We start from the raw sequence: 14,366 nt of genomic DNA on the forward strand, positions 1-14,366 counted from the left end.
TCTGTATAAAGCTTATACATATATGCACAGCTGTTTGCTCCCCCAGGTATTAAGTACTTACTCTGGGATAATTAGTAAGCAAAAAGTGATTTTATTAAGTATAAAATGTAGGATTTAAGTGGTTCCAAGTAATAGCAGAGAGAACAAAGTAAGTCACCAAGCAAAATAAAACAAAAATATGCAAGTCTAAGCCTAATACAGTAAGAAACTGATTATAGATGAAACCTCACCCTCAGAGATGTTTCAATAAGCTTCTTTCACAGACTAGACTCCTTTCTAGTCTGGGCCCAATCCTTTCCCCTGGTACAGTCTTTGTTCCAGCTCAGATGGTAGCTAGGGGATTTCTCATGACTGCAGCCTCCTTTGTTCTGTTCCACCCCCTTTTATAGCTTTGGCAAAAGGTGGGAATCTTTTGTCTCTCTGGATCCCCCACCCCCCCTTCTAAATGGAAAAGCACCAGGTTTAAGATGGATTCCAGTTCCAGGTGACATGGTCACATGTTCTGTGAGACCCCAAACCTTCATTTTTCCTGGCTTGACTCACAGGAAGGCTTGCAAGTAAACAGAGCCATTTACAACCAATTGTCCTGGTAAATGGGAGCCATCAAGATTCCAAACCACCATTAATGGCCCACACTTTGCATAATTACAATAGGACCTCAGAGTTATATTTCATACTTCTAAAAAGAAAAGGAGTACTTGTGGCACCTTAGAGACTAACCAATTTATTTGAGCATGAGCTTAAGGTGCCACAAGTACTCCTTTTCTTTTTGCGAATACAGACTAACACGGCTGTTACTCTGAAACCTGTCTTCATACTTCTAGTTTCAGATACAAGAATGATATTCATACAAGTAGGATGACCACACTCAGTAGATTATAAGCCTTGTAATGATACCTTACAAGAGACCTTTTGCACGAAGCATATTCCAGTTACATTATATTCACACTCATTAGCATATTTCCATAAAATCATATGGAGTGCAACATCACACTGACCACTAAGAGCGATCACCTTCAACCCTGAAGCAGGAGGATTTATAACCCTTCCAATAAGCCATGTTCATTGGGAAATGCCCAATATGCATCAGAAGCAAAAGCCATCGCACTGTCCTCATCCCAGGGAAATGGATAGGTCATTGATTGCCTTCTGCCTGGACACAGAACTCACAGACACCATGTTTCAAAAGGTGCTTTATTTGAATTTACTAAAATCAACTAGAGAAATGAGCACATTTGGATTTGGATTCAAGGGTGATTATGCCACCGGCATCTGTTGATCAGAAGCAATCTTTGTTGGGAGGGCAGAGGTGTCCAGAGCGGGGCTCATTCCTTTTATTTAATTTCAATTTTCATCATTCTGTCTCCTCCCGGCACTGGGGCGGTCACCTGAAAAGGACAGAAGGACAGACATTCAGCACCACTTCATTAGCTATACAGCAGGATGGCAGAAAAGGATCTAGGGGTTAGGGTGGATCAAAAATTGAATGAGTCGACAGCATGGTGAGGTTGTGAAAAAGGCAAATATAATTCTGAGGTGTATTAACGGAAGCATCATATGTCAGACATGGGAAGTCATTGTCCTGCTGTAGTAGGCATTGGTGAGGTCTCAGCTGGAGGACAGTGTCTAGTTTCGGGTACTGCATTTGAAGAAAGATGTGGGCAAATTGGAGAGAGTCCAGAGAAGAGTGACCGAAATGATCAGAGGTTTAGAAAACCTGACCTAGGAGGGAGATTGAAAAAATTGGGCAGGTTGAGTCTTGAGAAGAGAAGGCTGAGTGGGGAACCTGATAACAGTCTTCAAATATGCAAAAGGTTGCTAGAAAGAGGATGGAGAACAATTGTTCTCCATGGCTACCGAGGGAAAGACAAGGAGGAATTAGCTGAGTTTGCAGTTAGGTTAGATACTGGGAAAAACTTGCTAGCTCTACGGATAGTTCGGCTCTGGAGCAGGTTACCTAGGGGAGGTTGTGGCATCCTCGTCATTGGAGGTTGGACAAATACCTGTCAGGGATGGCTTAGGTATATTTGGTCCTGCCTCAGCATGGGGGGCAGGAGCTGGGCTCTTCAGGTTCCTTCCAGCCCTATATCACTATGATTCCATAGTTGGGTGGTTGGTGGATGTGTATGTTGGATGGGTGACTGTGGATAGAGATTATGAGTGCGTGGATGGATGCATATGGGAATGTACGGATGGGTGTGTATGGTGATGAAAGATGGATGGACACAGAGTTGCCAGATTGGGGCCCTCTTGCGCCAGGCGCTGCCCAATCACAGAGTCACTGAGATTGGGGGCCCCTTGAATCGGGTGCTGCAGATGGTCCCTGCCTGGAAGAGTTCCCAGTGTAAATAGACAAAGGAAGGAGGACCACCCTGTGACGTTGCGCTCCACATACTTTATGGAAATACGCTTATGAATATGACATAACTGGAATATGCTAAATACCCCTTATATGGTGTCATTAGAAAGCTTGTAATCTACTAAGTGTGTTCATCCTATTTGTTTGCATGTATTATTTCTATATCTGGAGTTAGGAGAATAAGATATAAACTTGTATCACTGATGTAAATATATTAAGTGGAGGCCATTAAAGGTGCTCCAGAAACAATCAGTTGTAAATGGCCTTAGTTACTTGAAAGCCTTCCTGTGTACATGTGGGCCAGCCCATGGGGGATGGAGACTAGGGGTCTTTCAGTGACATGTGACAATATATCACCTGATAACGAAATCCATCTTTAATCTGGTACTTTTCTATTTAGAAGGAGGGGTGGGGATCCAGAGAGACAAAAGATTCCCGCCTTGTGCCAAAGCTATAAAAGGGGGTGGAGGAGGACAAAAGAGGCTGCAAGTCATGAGAAGACCCCTGCTTACCACCTGAGATGTCTGCTGGAACTAACAAAGACTGTACCAGGGGAAAGGATTGGGCCCAGACTAGGAAGGAGTCTAGTCTGTGAAAGAAGCTTATTGGAACATCTCTGAGGGTGAGATATTACCTGCAGTCAGTTTCTTAATGTATTAAGCTTAGAGTTGCATGTTTTTGCTTTATTTTGCTTGGTGACTTACTTTGTTCTCTCTCTTATAACTTGAAACCACCTAAATCCTACTTTTTATACTTAATAAAATCATTTTGTTCATTAATAAACCCAGCGTAAGTAATTAATACCTGAGGGAGCAAACAGCTCTGCATATCTCTCTACCAGTGATACAGAGGGCGAACAATTTATGAATTTACCCTGTATAAGCTTTATACAGAGTAAAACGGATTTATTTGGGGTTTGGAGCCCATTTGGAGCTGGGTGTCTGGGTGCTGGAGACAAGTACCTGCTGAGCTGTTTTCATTTAAGTCTGCAGCTTTGGGGGTATGGCCCAGACCCTGAGTCTGTGTTGCAGCCGGCTAGCATGTCTGGCTCACCAAGGCAGGGTTCTTGTAGTCCCAAGTTGGCAAGGAAAACGGGCTCAGAGGTAATTTCAGCACATCAGGTGACAGTCCAAGGGGATCTCTGTGACCGAACCTGTCACACACACCCCTAGTCCAGATGGGAATGCTATAAACAGAAACCATCCCATTGCCCTGTCCTACCTGTCTCAGGCAGGACAGTAGCTCCACTGATGGTCCCGGTCATAGTTGTCTGTGCTGGAACACCAGAACTTCCCGCTAGACGCCCCCAGGTTGGTGCAGGTGTGGAATTTAAACTTCTTGTAGATGAAGGGAAAGACACAGGGCTTGTCATAGTCTGCAGACCAAACACACCGACAGCGGGTGAGCACTGTGACCAGAATCACAGGTAACGCATAGCAAATACAAGTGGCATCAGACCACGAGCAAACACTTTGTTAGATAGTTCCCCAGGCAGCTCAAGGCTAGGGGGGAGAGTGTGGCCCTGTGACAGGGGCGCCAGGCTGAGCAATGAGAGACTTGGGTGCTATACCTGGCTCTGCTGGGTGACCTTTCGGAAGGCACGGCCCAGCTCCATGCCTCTGTTTCCCCACTTCTGCAACATGGGGCTAATGAGCCAAAGATGCCAAGGGGACAGGCAAAAAATGTCTGTGCTGTTGGAGGTTGCATATGCAAAATGTGTTAGGTGGTTTGTGGGTCCGTGAGAAGTTCATTTAGCCATCTTATATATGCACAGGTGGTTAGACACAGCCACACCTCAGATGTGTTTTAGGAGTACATCCTCTGTGGTTATTACATGCATTAGTCAAGGCCTTTAGATACTAGTGTGAGATCTGGGGCCCCTTTTGCTGAGATTGGGGCACTGAGTGTCACCCAGACACAGAGTCTCTGAGATCGGGGCCCTGTCACACCGGGCGCTGCCCAGACACAGAGTCACTGAGATCGGGGTTGTGCCAGGCTCTGCCCAGACAGACAGAGACCGACAGTCCCTGTCTCAGAGCACTGACAATCTAAACAGCCAATAGAAGGAGTCCCTCTGCTCGAGGGCGATTTGGGGGATGGTTTTAAGAACTGCTCCCCATGAACTTCAGCTTGCTCAGCTTTTCCTAAGGGGCGGGGGATGGGGACCAAAAAACCAACCAACCAGTTCCTAATTGACTCACCCAAGGAGTCTATGATAGAATTGAACCAGGTCTCGGTGAGCTGAACACCTTAACCGCAAGGCTCAGCTTCCTCTGCCCCCTGCCTTACCTGGCGTGGAGCAGTAAGTCCACTTCTTGTCCACGTCGTAATTCCTGGTGGTGCTGCACCACAGTTTCCCTGAGCTCTCCCCGTCGCTGGTGCAGGTGTGGTGCATTTGTTTTTTGTAGAGGAAGGGGAACGCACAGCTCTTTCCTGCCGCGTTCCCACCCAGGACTAGGGAGGCAAAGATAGTTATAGGTGGTTATAGATAACACCAACATGCCCACCTGCCTATGGACTAACAGCTGCTGCATCCCACAATGATCCGGCCACCCATCACCAACAGCCAAGAAATCTCAAGTAGGCTTTCATAGATTCCAAGGCCAGAAGGAGTAATGGTCTCAAGTTGCAGTGGGGGAGATTTAGGTTGGATATTAGGAAAAACTTTTTCACTAGGAGGGTGGTGAAACACTGGAATGCGTTACCTAGGGAGGTGGTGGTGGTGGTGGTGGTGGTGGTGGTGGAATCTCCTTCCTTAGAAGTTTTTAAGGTCAGGCTTGACAAAGCCCTGGCTGGGATGATTTAGTTGGGGATCGGTCCTGCTTTGAGCAGGGGGTTGGACTAGATGACCTCCTGAGGTCCCTTCCAACCCTGATATTCTATGATTGTGATCATGTAGTCTGACCTGTGGAACACAGGCCAGTGACTGTCCCCCGGTTCTCTCTGTGTTGAACTCAATAACTTGGGTTTCACTTAAGTATCTTCTAGGACAGCATCCAGTCTGGATTTTATGACATTGTCATGGCTAAAGTATCTTCCAGGAAAGCCAACACAGGGCTGGGACAGGAACCTGGATTTCCAAATCCCACTGGGGTCAGACCCTCCATCAGTTCTGGATCTGATTCTATGGCTGTTCCGAGACCCTGGCCTTGAACCTTTCCTGAAAGAATCCTTAGCTGCTGGGAGGGGCGTGTTGTAAGCCACTATCCCACCCACCAATCAAATAGACACCCACTGCCCAACTCGCATTGGCATCCAAGTGTCACAACTTCTCACTGGCTCGGGGCACAGCAGAGATGTGATGAGATTATACAGGAGATCTGGAGGCCCCTGAACAACTCGGTAAATAGAGGTGGATGAAACTTTTCAGATGAAATGTTTTGGTGAAAAGTATGGACTCAGTGAAGCCAAAATGTGTTGTGAATTTGTGTCAGTTTTGTGGGATTGTTCGTGTCGGAAAAATGACCAAAAAGTCAGAAAAAGTCTATTCTTCAATTTGAAACAACTTCAGCTTTCAAAATCTCCTTCTATTTTATTAAAACCAACATTTAGAAAGTTTTTTAAATGCTCAAAATTGAAATGAAATGTTTCATTCCACCCAAGGGTATTTTCAGTTCAATGAAAATTTAAAACAAATAGTTTTTGGGATCCACCCAAATCAATTTTGTTTCCTGATTTTTTAATTCACAAAAAGCATCAAAGAAAATTTCAATTCCAGTATCCACCCAAAATGTTTTTTTCCCTGATCTTACAAATGATGGAAAATTTTGAACACGTTTGTTTCCGGGATCCTCCCAAAACACATTGTCCCCCGATTTTTTTGATTAATTAAAAACTGTGAAATATTTCGTTTTCTGGACAACCTGAGACAAATGTTTTTCTAATTTTTTGACTCACTGAAAATGTCAGACATTTCATCTTAGGAATGCACTTGAAACCATTTTTCTGACTTTGCAATGCAATGCCAATTTTTAAAAAAAAGATCTTTCATGATCCACCTGAAATAATTCCCCCCCCACCCGATTTTTTGATTCAATGACAATTTCAAAAAATTCATTTTCATGGCAATCCATGAGAAGCTCCTCCCCCCACCCCGATTTTTCAGAATCACTACAAATTAATTATTTGCCCAGCTGTATGGGAAAAGACAGAGTCAGATCTGCCCCAAAGGGAACATACAAAGAGACTGGATACATTACTGGTATCGGGGCAGTAGCTCCACAGCTTATCCTGGTCGTAGTTGTGAGTTGTGGCGCACCAGAAATTTCCCATCTTGTCTCCAGCGTTGCTGCAGCTGTAAAATAGCTGGTTTTTGTAGACAAAAGGAAATGTGCAGCGCTGGCCATTGGAGTTCCCCCCGTAGGCTACAAAGGCAATGAGCAAAGCAGAATGAACAGCAGGAATGCCAAACAGAGCGACCGTCGTGGCTGTTTTCTTAGCAAAAAAGAAAAGCCTGGGTGGGGGTGTCTCGTCTCACTGCTGCAGCAAAAGCCAAAGATAATTTTTTACAGTGGGTGAATGGCGTTGTGTCTAGGAGCACGGGATCATCCCAGGGGCCCATCTAGCCTGGTATCCCGTCTCTGACAGCCGCATCACAAGGAGATGCCATGCAATCTGGCTGCACAGGGGAAGCCATTTGTGGCATGCAGCTCCTCCAGCGAGCTCATTTGGCCCGCAAGACTGGGTGACAGCCCTAACTATGCTAGAGCTCCATGTACCGGCATGTCCTCCACAAACCCGTTACTTCTGTGCTGACACAGAGCGCTCTGGTCGTGACCGGGACTCACCCTTGCTCAAGCAGAAGCGCCAGAGATGGTCTTTGTCATAGTTGGGAGTGGTAGCACACCAGGGCCTTCCCATCTGGTCATCGACGGCCGTACAGCTGTGGTAGGTGTTGCCCTTATAGATGAAAGGGAAAACGCAAGGGGAGCTGTCTGAATTTCCCCCTGCCGCTGGTGGAGAAAGAGGCAAGGGAGGAAAGAGTTAAAAACAGGGCAGAAGGTAGGACACAGGGTGGGTGATTTGCTGGGAGAACTGGGTGCGAATTTTCCCAACAAAACTATTTTTTTAAAGTTGAAAAAATGCCAATTCATGGGAATTAAAAGTGTTTGAGCATTTTGATGAAAGTTGCTGGTTTTGACGCATTTCCCGACTTGAAAAACATGTAGGAGGGAAAAAAGCGTGGAAACGTTTAGACGTGTTCGAAATGGGGGAAAAAGATCTGGGTTCCCGGTTGGGAGCACCTTTTTGCTTTGAAATGTAAGTAGAGTCTGAATGAGCTCTCCCCTGACATCTAGTGGTGAGCTGCGGAAGAGGATTTCAGAACCTGATCTCACTTGCATGGGCACACCCACCCTGCCTAGGTGCTCAGCATGATGGGATTGCTTGCCCAAATGGTCACTTTTGGCTGGTGTAGGATCCCCAATCTCCTTGTTAGTGGGGCAGGAGTAATAAAGGGTTGCTATTCTTGTTGTGTGAATCATGGGCAGCAGAACTGTACTTGGCATATCCCAATAGAGGGACCCACCCTCAACTGAATGACACTCGCCAGGCAGGGGACATGGGTTCCAAAGCCTAGTGAACTGAGGGAGGGTGGGGCAGATGTTTATGGGTGGTGGTGTGGGCTGTGCCCAAGGGCCCCAGACACTCTTTGACCCTTCCTCTCTCTATTGTGTAATAATTTAAACTCAACTGAGAGTCTTGTTACATGCTGCAAAGCTGAAATCACTGATATCTAGGTCTAAGTATTAGACCTGCTTTGGGACAGTGCCTCTGATGCAAGAGATTGACCTGTGTGCAGGAGCAGTGAGGTTCCCCCACTAACAGCTGAAATCATTGAGAGCTGTATTAAGTGATGGGCCCTGAAGACATCTTAGTGAGTGGCCAGCAGGGCAGCTGGTGGAGAGGGTCAGAGCAGAGCCCTGCAGAGAGGGGTGGCAAGTGAATTCCTGAGCAGTGGAGCGAGTAAGGTGCCTCCTTACCCACCCTCCCTCCACCCATGGTGGAAGGTGAACTCTGCAGATGTGCCTCTGAAATCTAGGTCTGCACTGACCAAGGACAACAACTGTGAGTGGGGTGCAGAGAAGGGATGGGCATGTTAAAGGAACTTTTGGTTGCTGGACTTAAGACCCTGAGGGGAAAGGGACATGCCCAACTTACTTGGGGTGGGTCTTTTGCTCATGGCTTATGCTTATGAACCCTGTTTGTGGCGTTTTCCCAAATTAATGCAGAGTTACTTCTCTCCTTTTATTAAAAGTTTCTATTCTACACTCAGACCCTGTGCTTGCAAGTGGGGAAGTATTGCCTCTTAGAGGTGCCCAGAAGGTGTTGTGTAATTGTCCCAGCTCACTGGGTGGGGGCTCGAGCTGGTTCTCTGTTATATTGTTGAAAAGGAACCCTAGATACTGAACCCTGCCCTTGTTGCTGTCAGCTCTGACTGGCAGAAGGGTTACAGAAATGTAAGCTAATTAGAGTAAAAAAACATTTAAAAAAGAAAAAAAGGTTGAAATGGAAACAGAAAGTTTCAAAACAAAACTTTTCAACTGAGCTGAACTGAAAGAGTTTGGCTTTTCAGTTCATGTATATTTTTGAGGTTTCATTTTTTCCCCCTCCAATCATAGAATCATAGAATATCAGGGTTGGAAGGGACCCCAGAAGGTCATCTAGTCCAACCCCCTGCTCGAAGCAGGACCAATTCCCAGTTAAATCATCCCAGCCAGGGCTTTGTCAAGCCTGACCTTAAAAACCTCTAAGGAAGGAGATTCTACCACCTCCCTAGGTAACGCATTCCAGTGTTTCACCACCCTCTTAGTGAAAAAGTTTTTCCTAATATCCAATCTAAACCTCCCCCACTGCAACTTGAGACCATTACTCCTCATTCTGTCATCTGCTACCATTGAGAACAGTCTAGAGCCATCCTCTTTGGAACCCCCTTTCAGGTAGTTGAAAGCAGCTATCAAATCCCCCCTCATTCTTCTCTTCTGCAGGCTAAACAATCCCAGCTCCCTCAGCCTCTCCTCATAACTCATGTGTTCCAGACCCCTAATCATTTTTGTTGCCCTTCGCTGGACTCTCTCCAATTTATCCACATCCTTCTTGAAGTGTGGGGCCCAAAACTGGACACAGTACTCCAGATGAGGCCTCACCAATGTCGAATAGAGGGGAACGATCACGTCCCTCGATCTGCTCGCTATGCCCCTACTTATACATCCCAAAATGCCATTGGCCTTCTTGGCAACAAGGGCACACTGCTGACTCATATCCAGCTTCTCGTCCACTGTCACCCCTAGGTCCTTTTCCGCAGAACTGCTGCCTAGCCATTCGGTCCCTAGTCTGTAGCTGTGCATTGGGTTCTTCCGTCCTAAGTGCAGGACCCTGCACTTATCCTTATTGAACCTCATCAGATTTCTTTTGGCCCAATCCTCCAATTTGTCTAGGTCCTTCTGTATTCTATCCCTCCCCTCCAGCGTATCTACCACTCCTCCCAGTTTAGTATCATCCGCAAATTTGCTGAGAGTGCAATCCACACCATCCTCCAGATCATTTATGAAGATATTGAACAAAACCGGCCCCAGGACCGACCCTTGGGGCACTCCACTTGATACCGGCTGCCAACTAGACAATCCCAGAGGGGAAAATTTTTGAATTCCCAAAAATATTTCTCAGCTTTTTGACACCTTGGAAGAAAATCCAAGGTGTCGATCGGCAGCACTGGGCAAAATTTTGGTTTGGTTTGGTTCAATATGGGTACTGAGGTGTTCCTTGCTCCTACAGGACCTATATACAAATGAATGTTTCTTGCCCACTCATTTTGTTTGACCGTTCAGATACCACAGTAATGGAGACAGTAAAAACCCCTGGAGTAGAATAGAGCATTGCCCAGACACACAGTCACTGAGATTAGGCCCTGCCATGCCGGGTGCTGCCCAGACACACAGTCAAAACCAGGAATGGAACCCATGTGTCCTGATTCCCTTTCCTGTGCTCTCTCCACTGGGCCATGCTGCCTCTTGCCCCCATAGTCTGTGTTCATACCAGCTGCAAAGCAAACCCACCCCTTAAGCCTCTCCTGGCCCCACGTACCTGCCATGCCGCAGTACCTCCATTTACGGTCTGCTTCGTAGTTGCTCGTGGTGGCACACCAGGGCCGCTTGCTGTCATCCGTGGTGCAAGCCGTGTACACCCTGCCTTTGTAGCTGAACGGGAATGTGCAGGGGCCCTCCGAGTTCCCGCCAAGCACTGGGAGAGATGGGACGGGGGAGACAAAAAGCATGCTGGGTAATGTGGCTCATACTCAAACCAGAATTGCCCCAAGTTGAGCCTGTTTCCAGGTAAATAAAACCCCTCACCTCCCCAAGCCCCCCAGCAGCCTGGTCAATGTCCCCCATCCACTGTGGGATAGTGCAGGGAATGGGGGACTAGGTTATGGGGCACTGGCAGAGCTGAGTTGGAGGGAAGCCCAGGGCTAGGCTAGAAGGGGCTGTGGGTCAGGAGTGAAGGGCACCAACAGGGCTGGGTGAGTGGGGGGACGTTGGGTGTGGCCGTGTTCCCTACCCATGCCCCCGGCTGGGGAGCCCCCAGAGGCACCGTACTTGTGTCAGGACAGTAGCTCCAGCGCTGGTCCGTGTCGTAGTTTGCTGTGGTGGCGCACCAGGGCAGGGCCCCTTGGCTCCGCTCCGTGGTGCAGGTGCGGAAGGTGCGGCCCTGGTCCACGAAGGGGAAGAAGCAGGGCTGGCCGCCCGTGTTCCCGCCATAGGCTGGGGGGAGACACAGGCAGGGACCGTCAGGGGGTGGGAAGCCCTGGGGGCAGCGCAGATGGGTGCGGACCCCTCACCCCACCCTGGACAGAGCCTGGAGAGGAGGGTAAGGACCACCAGAGTTGGGGACCCTGCTGCCACCGTGCAAGGGTCTGACCCATAGTCAGACAGACAGATGGGCAGAGGTGTATTGGGCTAGACAGACAGAGTAAGGTATATGGGGCTAGACAGACAGACCAACTGGGTGGCTCTGCCCTGCCCAGCTCTGGAGATGTCGCTAGGGCAGGTGCCAGGAAGACGGTGGCCGAGCGCCTGGACATGGGCCAGACTCACCAGCTCCAGGCGTGTGGGATCACAAATGGGGAACATGACGCTCCTCCGTGCTGCCCCCCATCCCCATCCCAACCCCGGGCTGCCCCACATCTCCATCCCTTCCCCCCGGCTGCCTCTGTCCCACTCTCGTCCCCTGGCTTCTCTCCTGTCCTGTCCCCCAGCTGTCCCCCCATCCTGTCCCTGTCCCACCCTTGGGCGCTCACCCTCCTCAGAGCAGAACCTGTAGGCCTTGTCCCGGTCGTAGCTGGCCGTGGTGGCGCACCAGGGCCGGCTGCTGTCCTCGGTCGTGCAGGACGTGTAGACCTTGCCCTTGTAGGTGAAGGGGAAGATGCAGGGGGCAGGGTCCGCACCTGGCCATGAACAAGGGGCAGAGATCAGAAAAGGGGGCGATGGCCACCAGGGGGCCCCTCCAAGCCCAGCAGGGAGAGCCCTGGGCCGGGAGTCAGGAAGCCTGGGTTCTAGCCACGGCTCAGGGAGGGGGAGGGGTCTAGTGGTTGGCGGGGGCGTTGGGAGCCAGGACTCCTGCTGTCCATCTCTGACCCCCTACCAGGCTGGTATGTCTCGCACTGCTTCACAAAACACTGTGCTACTCTATACAACGACAGCGCGTCCCTCAACACCCACTGCACTACACATGCCCACTGCCACCCAGCATCCACTACGCCACAACCCCCACACCACGATACTAATCAAAAACACACTGCTCCATAACACACAGCGTATTACACTCCACAACAAAACAGTCCCCTGAACAGTACCATACGGCTCCACAACACAACATGCTGCTCCACAACATGGTCTGTTACACTTTACATCACACAGCTACACAACGACAGACTGCTCCTCGGCACACACTCTTCTACACTGCACACCAACACGCTGCTGAAGAACAACACAATCTACTACACTACAACCCACTGCTCCACAACAGAGACTTTATTACACAACACAACAGCACACTGCTCCACAACATGCACTCTCCTCCACTACACAACACACCATTCCACTGCATTACAACACACTGCTCTACAACACGTACTTTACTAAACACAACACACTGCTTCACAACATGTACTGTACTACATAACACAACAACCTACTCCACAACACAACACATTGCTCCACAACACAAAGTGTATTACACCCCACTGCACAACAAAACAGTCCCCTGAACAACACCATATGGCTCTACTGCACAACACGCTGCTTCACAATATAGAAAAAGAATAAAGGGACACAAATCAGACGTCAAGAATTATAAAACATGCACAAATAAGTCAGAGAACACTTCAGCCTCCCTGGACACTCAATTACAGACCTAAAAGTGGCAATTCTTCAACAAAAAAACTTCAGAAACAGACTCCAAAGAGAAACAGCAAAACTGGAATTAACCTGCAAAACTAGACACCATTAAATTAGGCTTGAATAAAGCCTGGGAGTGGATGAGTCATTACACTAACTAAAAACTATTTCCCCATGCTAATTTTTCCCCTGCTGTTACTTACACCTTCTTGTCAACTGTTTGAAATGGGTCACCCTGATTATCACGACAAATGTTTGGTTTTTTTCCTTCCTGCTGATAATAGTCCACCTTAATCGATTGGTCTCGTTATAGTGGGTATGGCAACATCCATTTTTTCATGTTCTCTGTATATATATCTTCCTACTGTATTTTCCACTACATGCATCTGATGAAGTGGGTTCTAGCCCACGAAAGCTTATGCCCAAATAAATTTGTTAGTCTCTAAAGTGCCACAAGTACTCCTCGTTCTTTCTGCTGATACAGACTAACAAGGCTACCACTCTGAAACCTGTCACAATATAGTCTGTTACACTTCACACCACACAGCTTCACAACAGACTGCTCCTCAGTGCACACTCTCCGACACTGCAGACCAACACTCTGCTGCAGAGCCACACAATCTATTACACCCACCATGCACTGCTCCACAACACAGACTCTACTACACTACACAACATACTGCTCCACAACATGCATTCTACTACACAACACAACATGCACTCCACTGCACAAGAACACACTGATCCACAACTTGCATTCTACTACACAACAGCCTGCTCCACAATACAACAGCACACTGCTCCACAACGTGCACTCTACAGCACTACCCAACAACACACCACTTCAGAACATGCACTCCACTATAACACACTGCTCCACGACATGTACTTTACTACACAACATAACACAACACCCTGCTGCATAGCCACACACTCTACCACACTACACACCAACACACACCGACCCGAGACAGCCCCTGCCTCCCTTACCCTGGGTCCCCTCGCAGAGCAGTGCCAGGGCCCAGGCCAGGACGCACGTAGCTGCAGGTGAAGCCATTGTCCTGTCCCCACTGTCCCAGCCCCGAAGCCCCAGACCCATATATACAGCCTCCCTTGGGGGCTCCACCCCTTGGCTGCCCCCCAGGAGATTCCCTGCTTGCAAGATGGTTTGCTGCCTAACCACTCTGCTATGCCCATGGCAAATCATTAGCCCTTTGCTTCCTGAAACCTGAGCTCCCTGGATGCCAGAATCTTCCCCACCCTGCTGGCTTGGGAGCACACCCTGCGCACCTCACTCCTTGGTCATGTCGAGGACTTGAACCCCAGACGGCACGGTTCGTTGTCTGACCGGAGAGAGACGGGCAACACCAGCAAGGTCCAAACACAAAGCTCTTTATTGAAGAGTGCACACAACAATAGAGAGCAGCCCGTCTCCAAAGAGAACCAGCAGCCTCTAAGTAAAACTAAAGGTTTTTATAAACAGTTTCATCACGTCACAAATTTATTCATAAAGCAGCCCACCCCTCCCCTATGTTAGTTAAAATCCTCTTTCTCTATAGGCATGCTCATCTACCCCCCTTATTGTTGATAACTTTTAGCAAATCATAGTGCTTCAC

General features: G+C 48.4%; 1 protein-coding gene across 1 annotated transcript; it reads right to left on the bottom strand.

Moving 5' to 3' along the window:
* Positions 1-1,180: 1,180 nt before the first annotated feature.
* On the bottom strand, positions 1,181-13,848 carry LOC125627956 (epididymal sperm-binding protein 1). Its single transcript, XM_048832609.2, has 9 exons — positions 13,741-13,848; positions 11,652-11,798; positions 10,951-11,115; positions 10,442-10,597; positions 7,147-7,311; positions 6,559-6,723; positions 4,649-4,813; positions 3,581-3,734; positions 1,181-1,388 (listed from the first exon to the last, which is right to left on the bottom strand). The coding sequence occupies exons 1-8, from the start codon at positions 13,805-13,807 to the stop codon at positions 3,586-3,588; spliced, it is 1,179 nt and encodes a 392-aa protein (XP_048688566.2). The 5' UTR covers positions 13,808-13,848; the 3' UTR covers positions 1,181-1,388; positions 3,581-3,585.
* Between the last annotated feature and the right edge of the window lie 518 nt (positions 13,849-14,366).

This window comes from Caretta caretta, chromosome 23 (genome assembly GCF_965140235.1).
Source record: "Caretta caretta isolate rCarCar2 chromosome 23, rCarCar1.hap1, whole genome shotgun sequence".
NCBI lineage: Eukaryota > Metazoa > Chordata > Testudines > Cheloniidae > Caretta > Caretta caretta.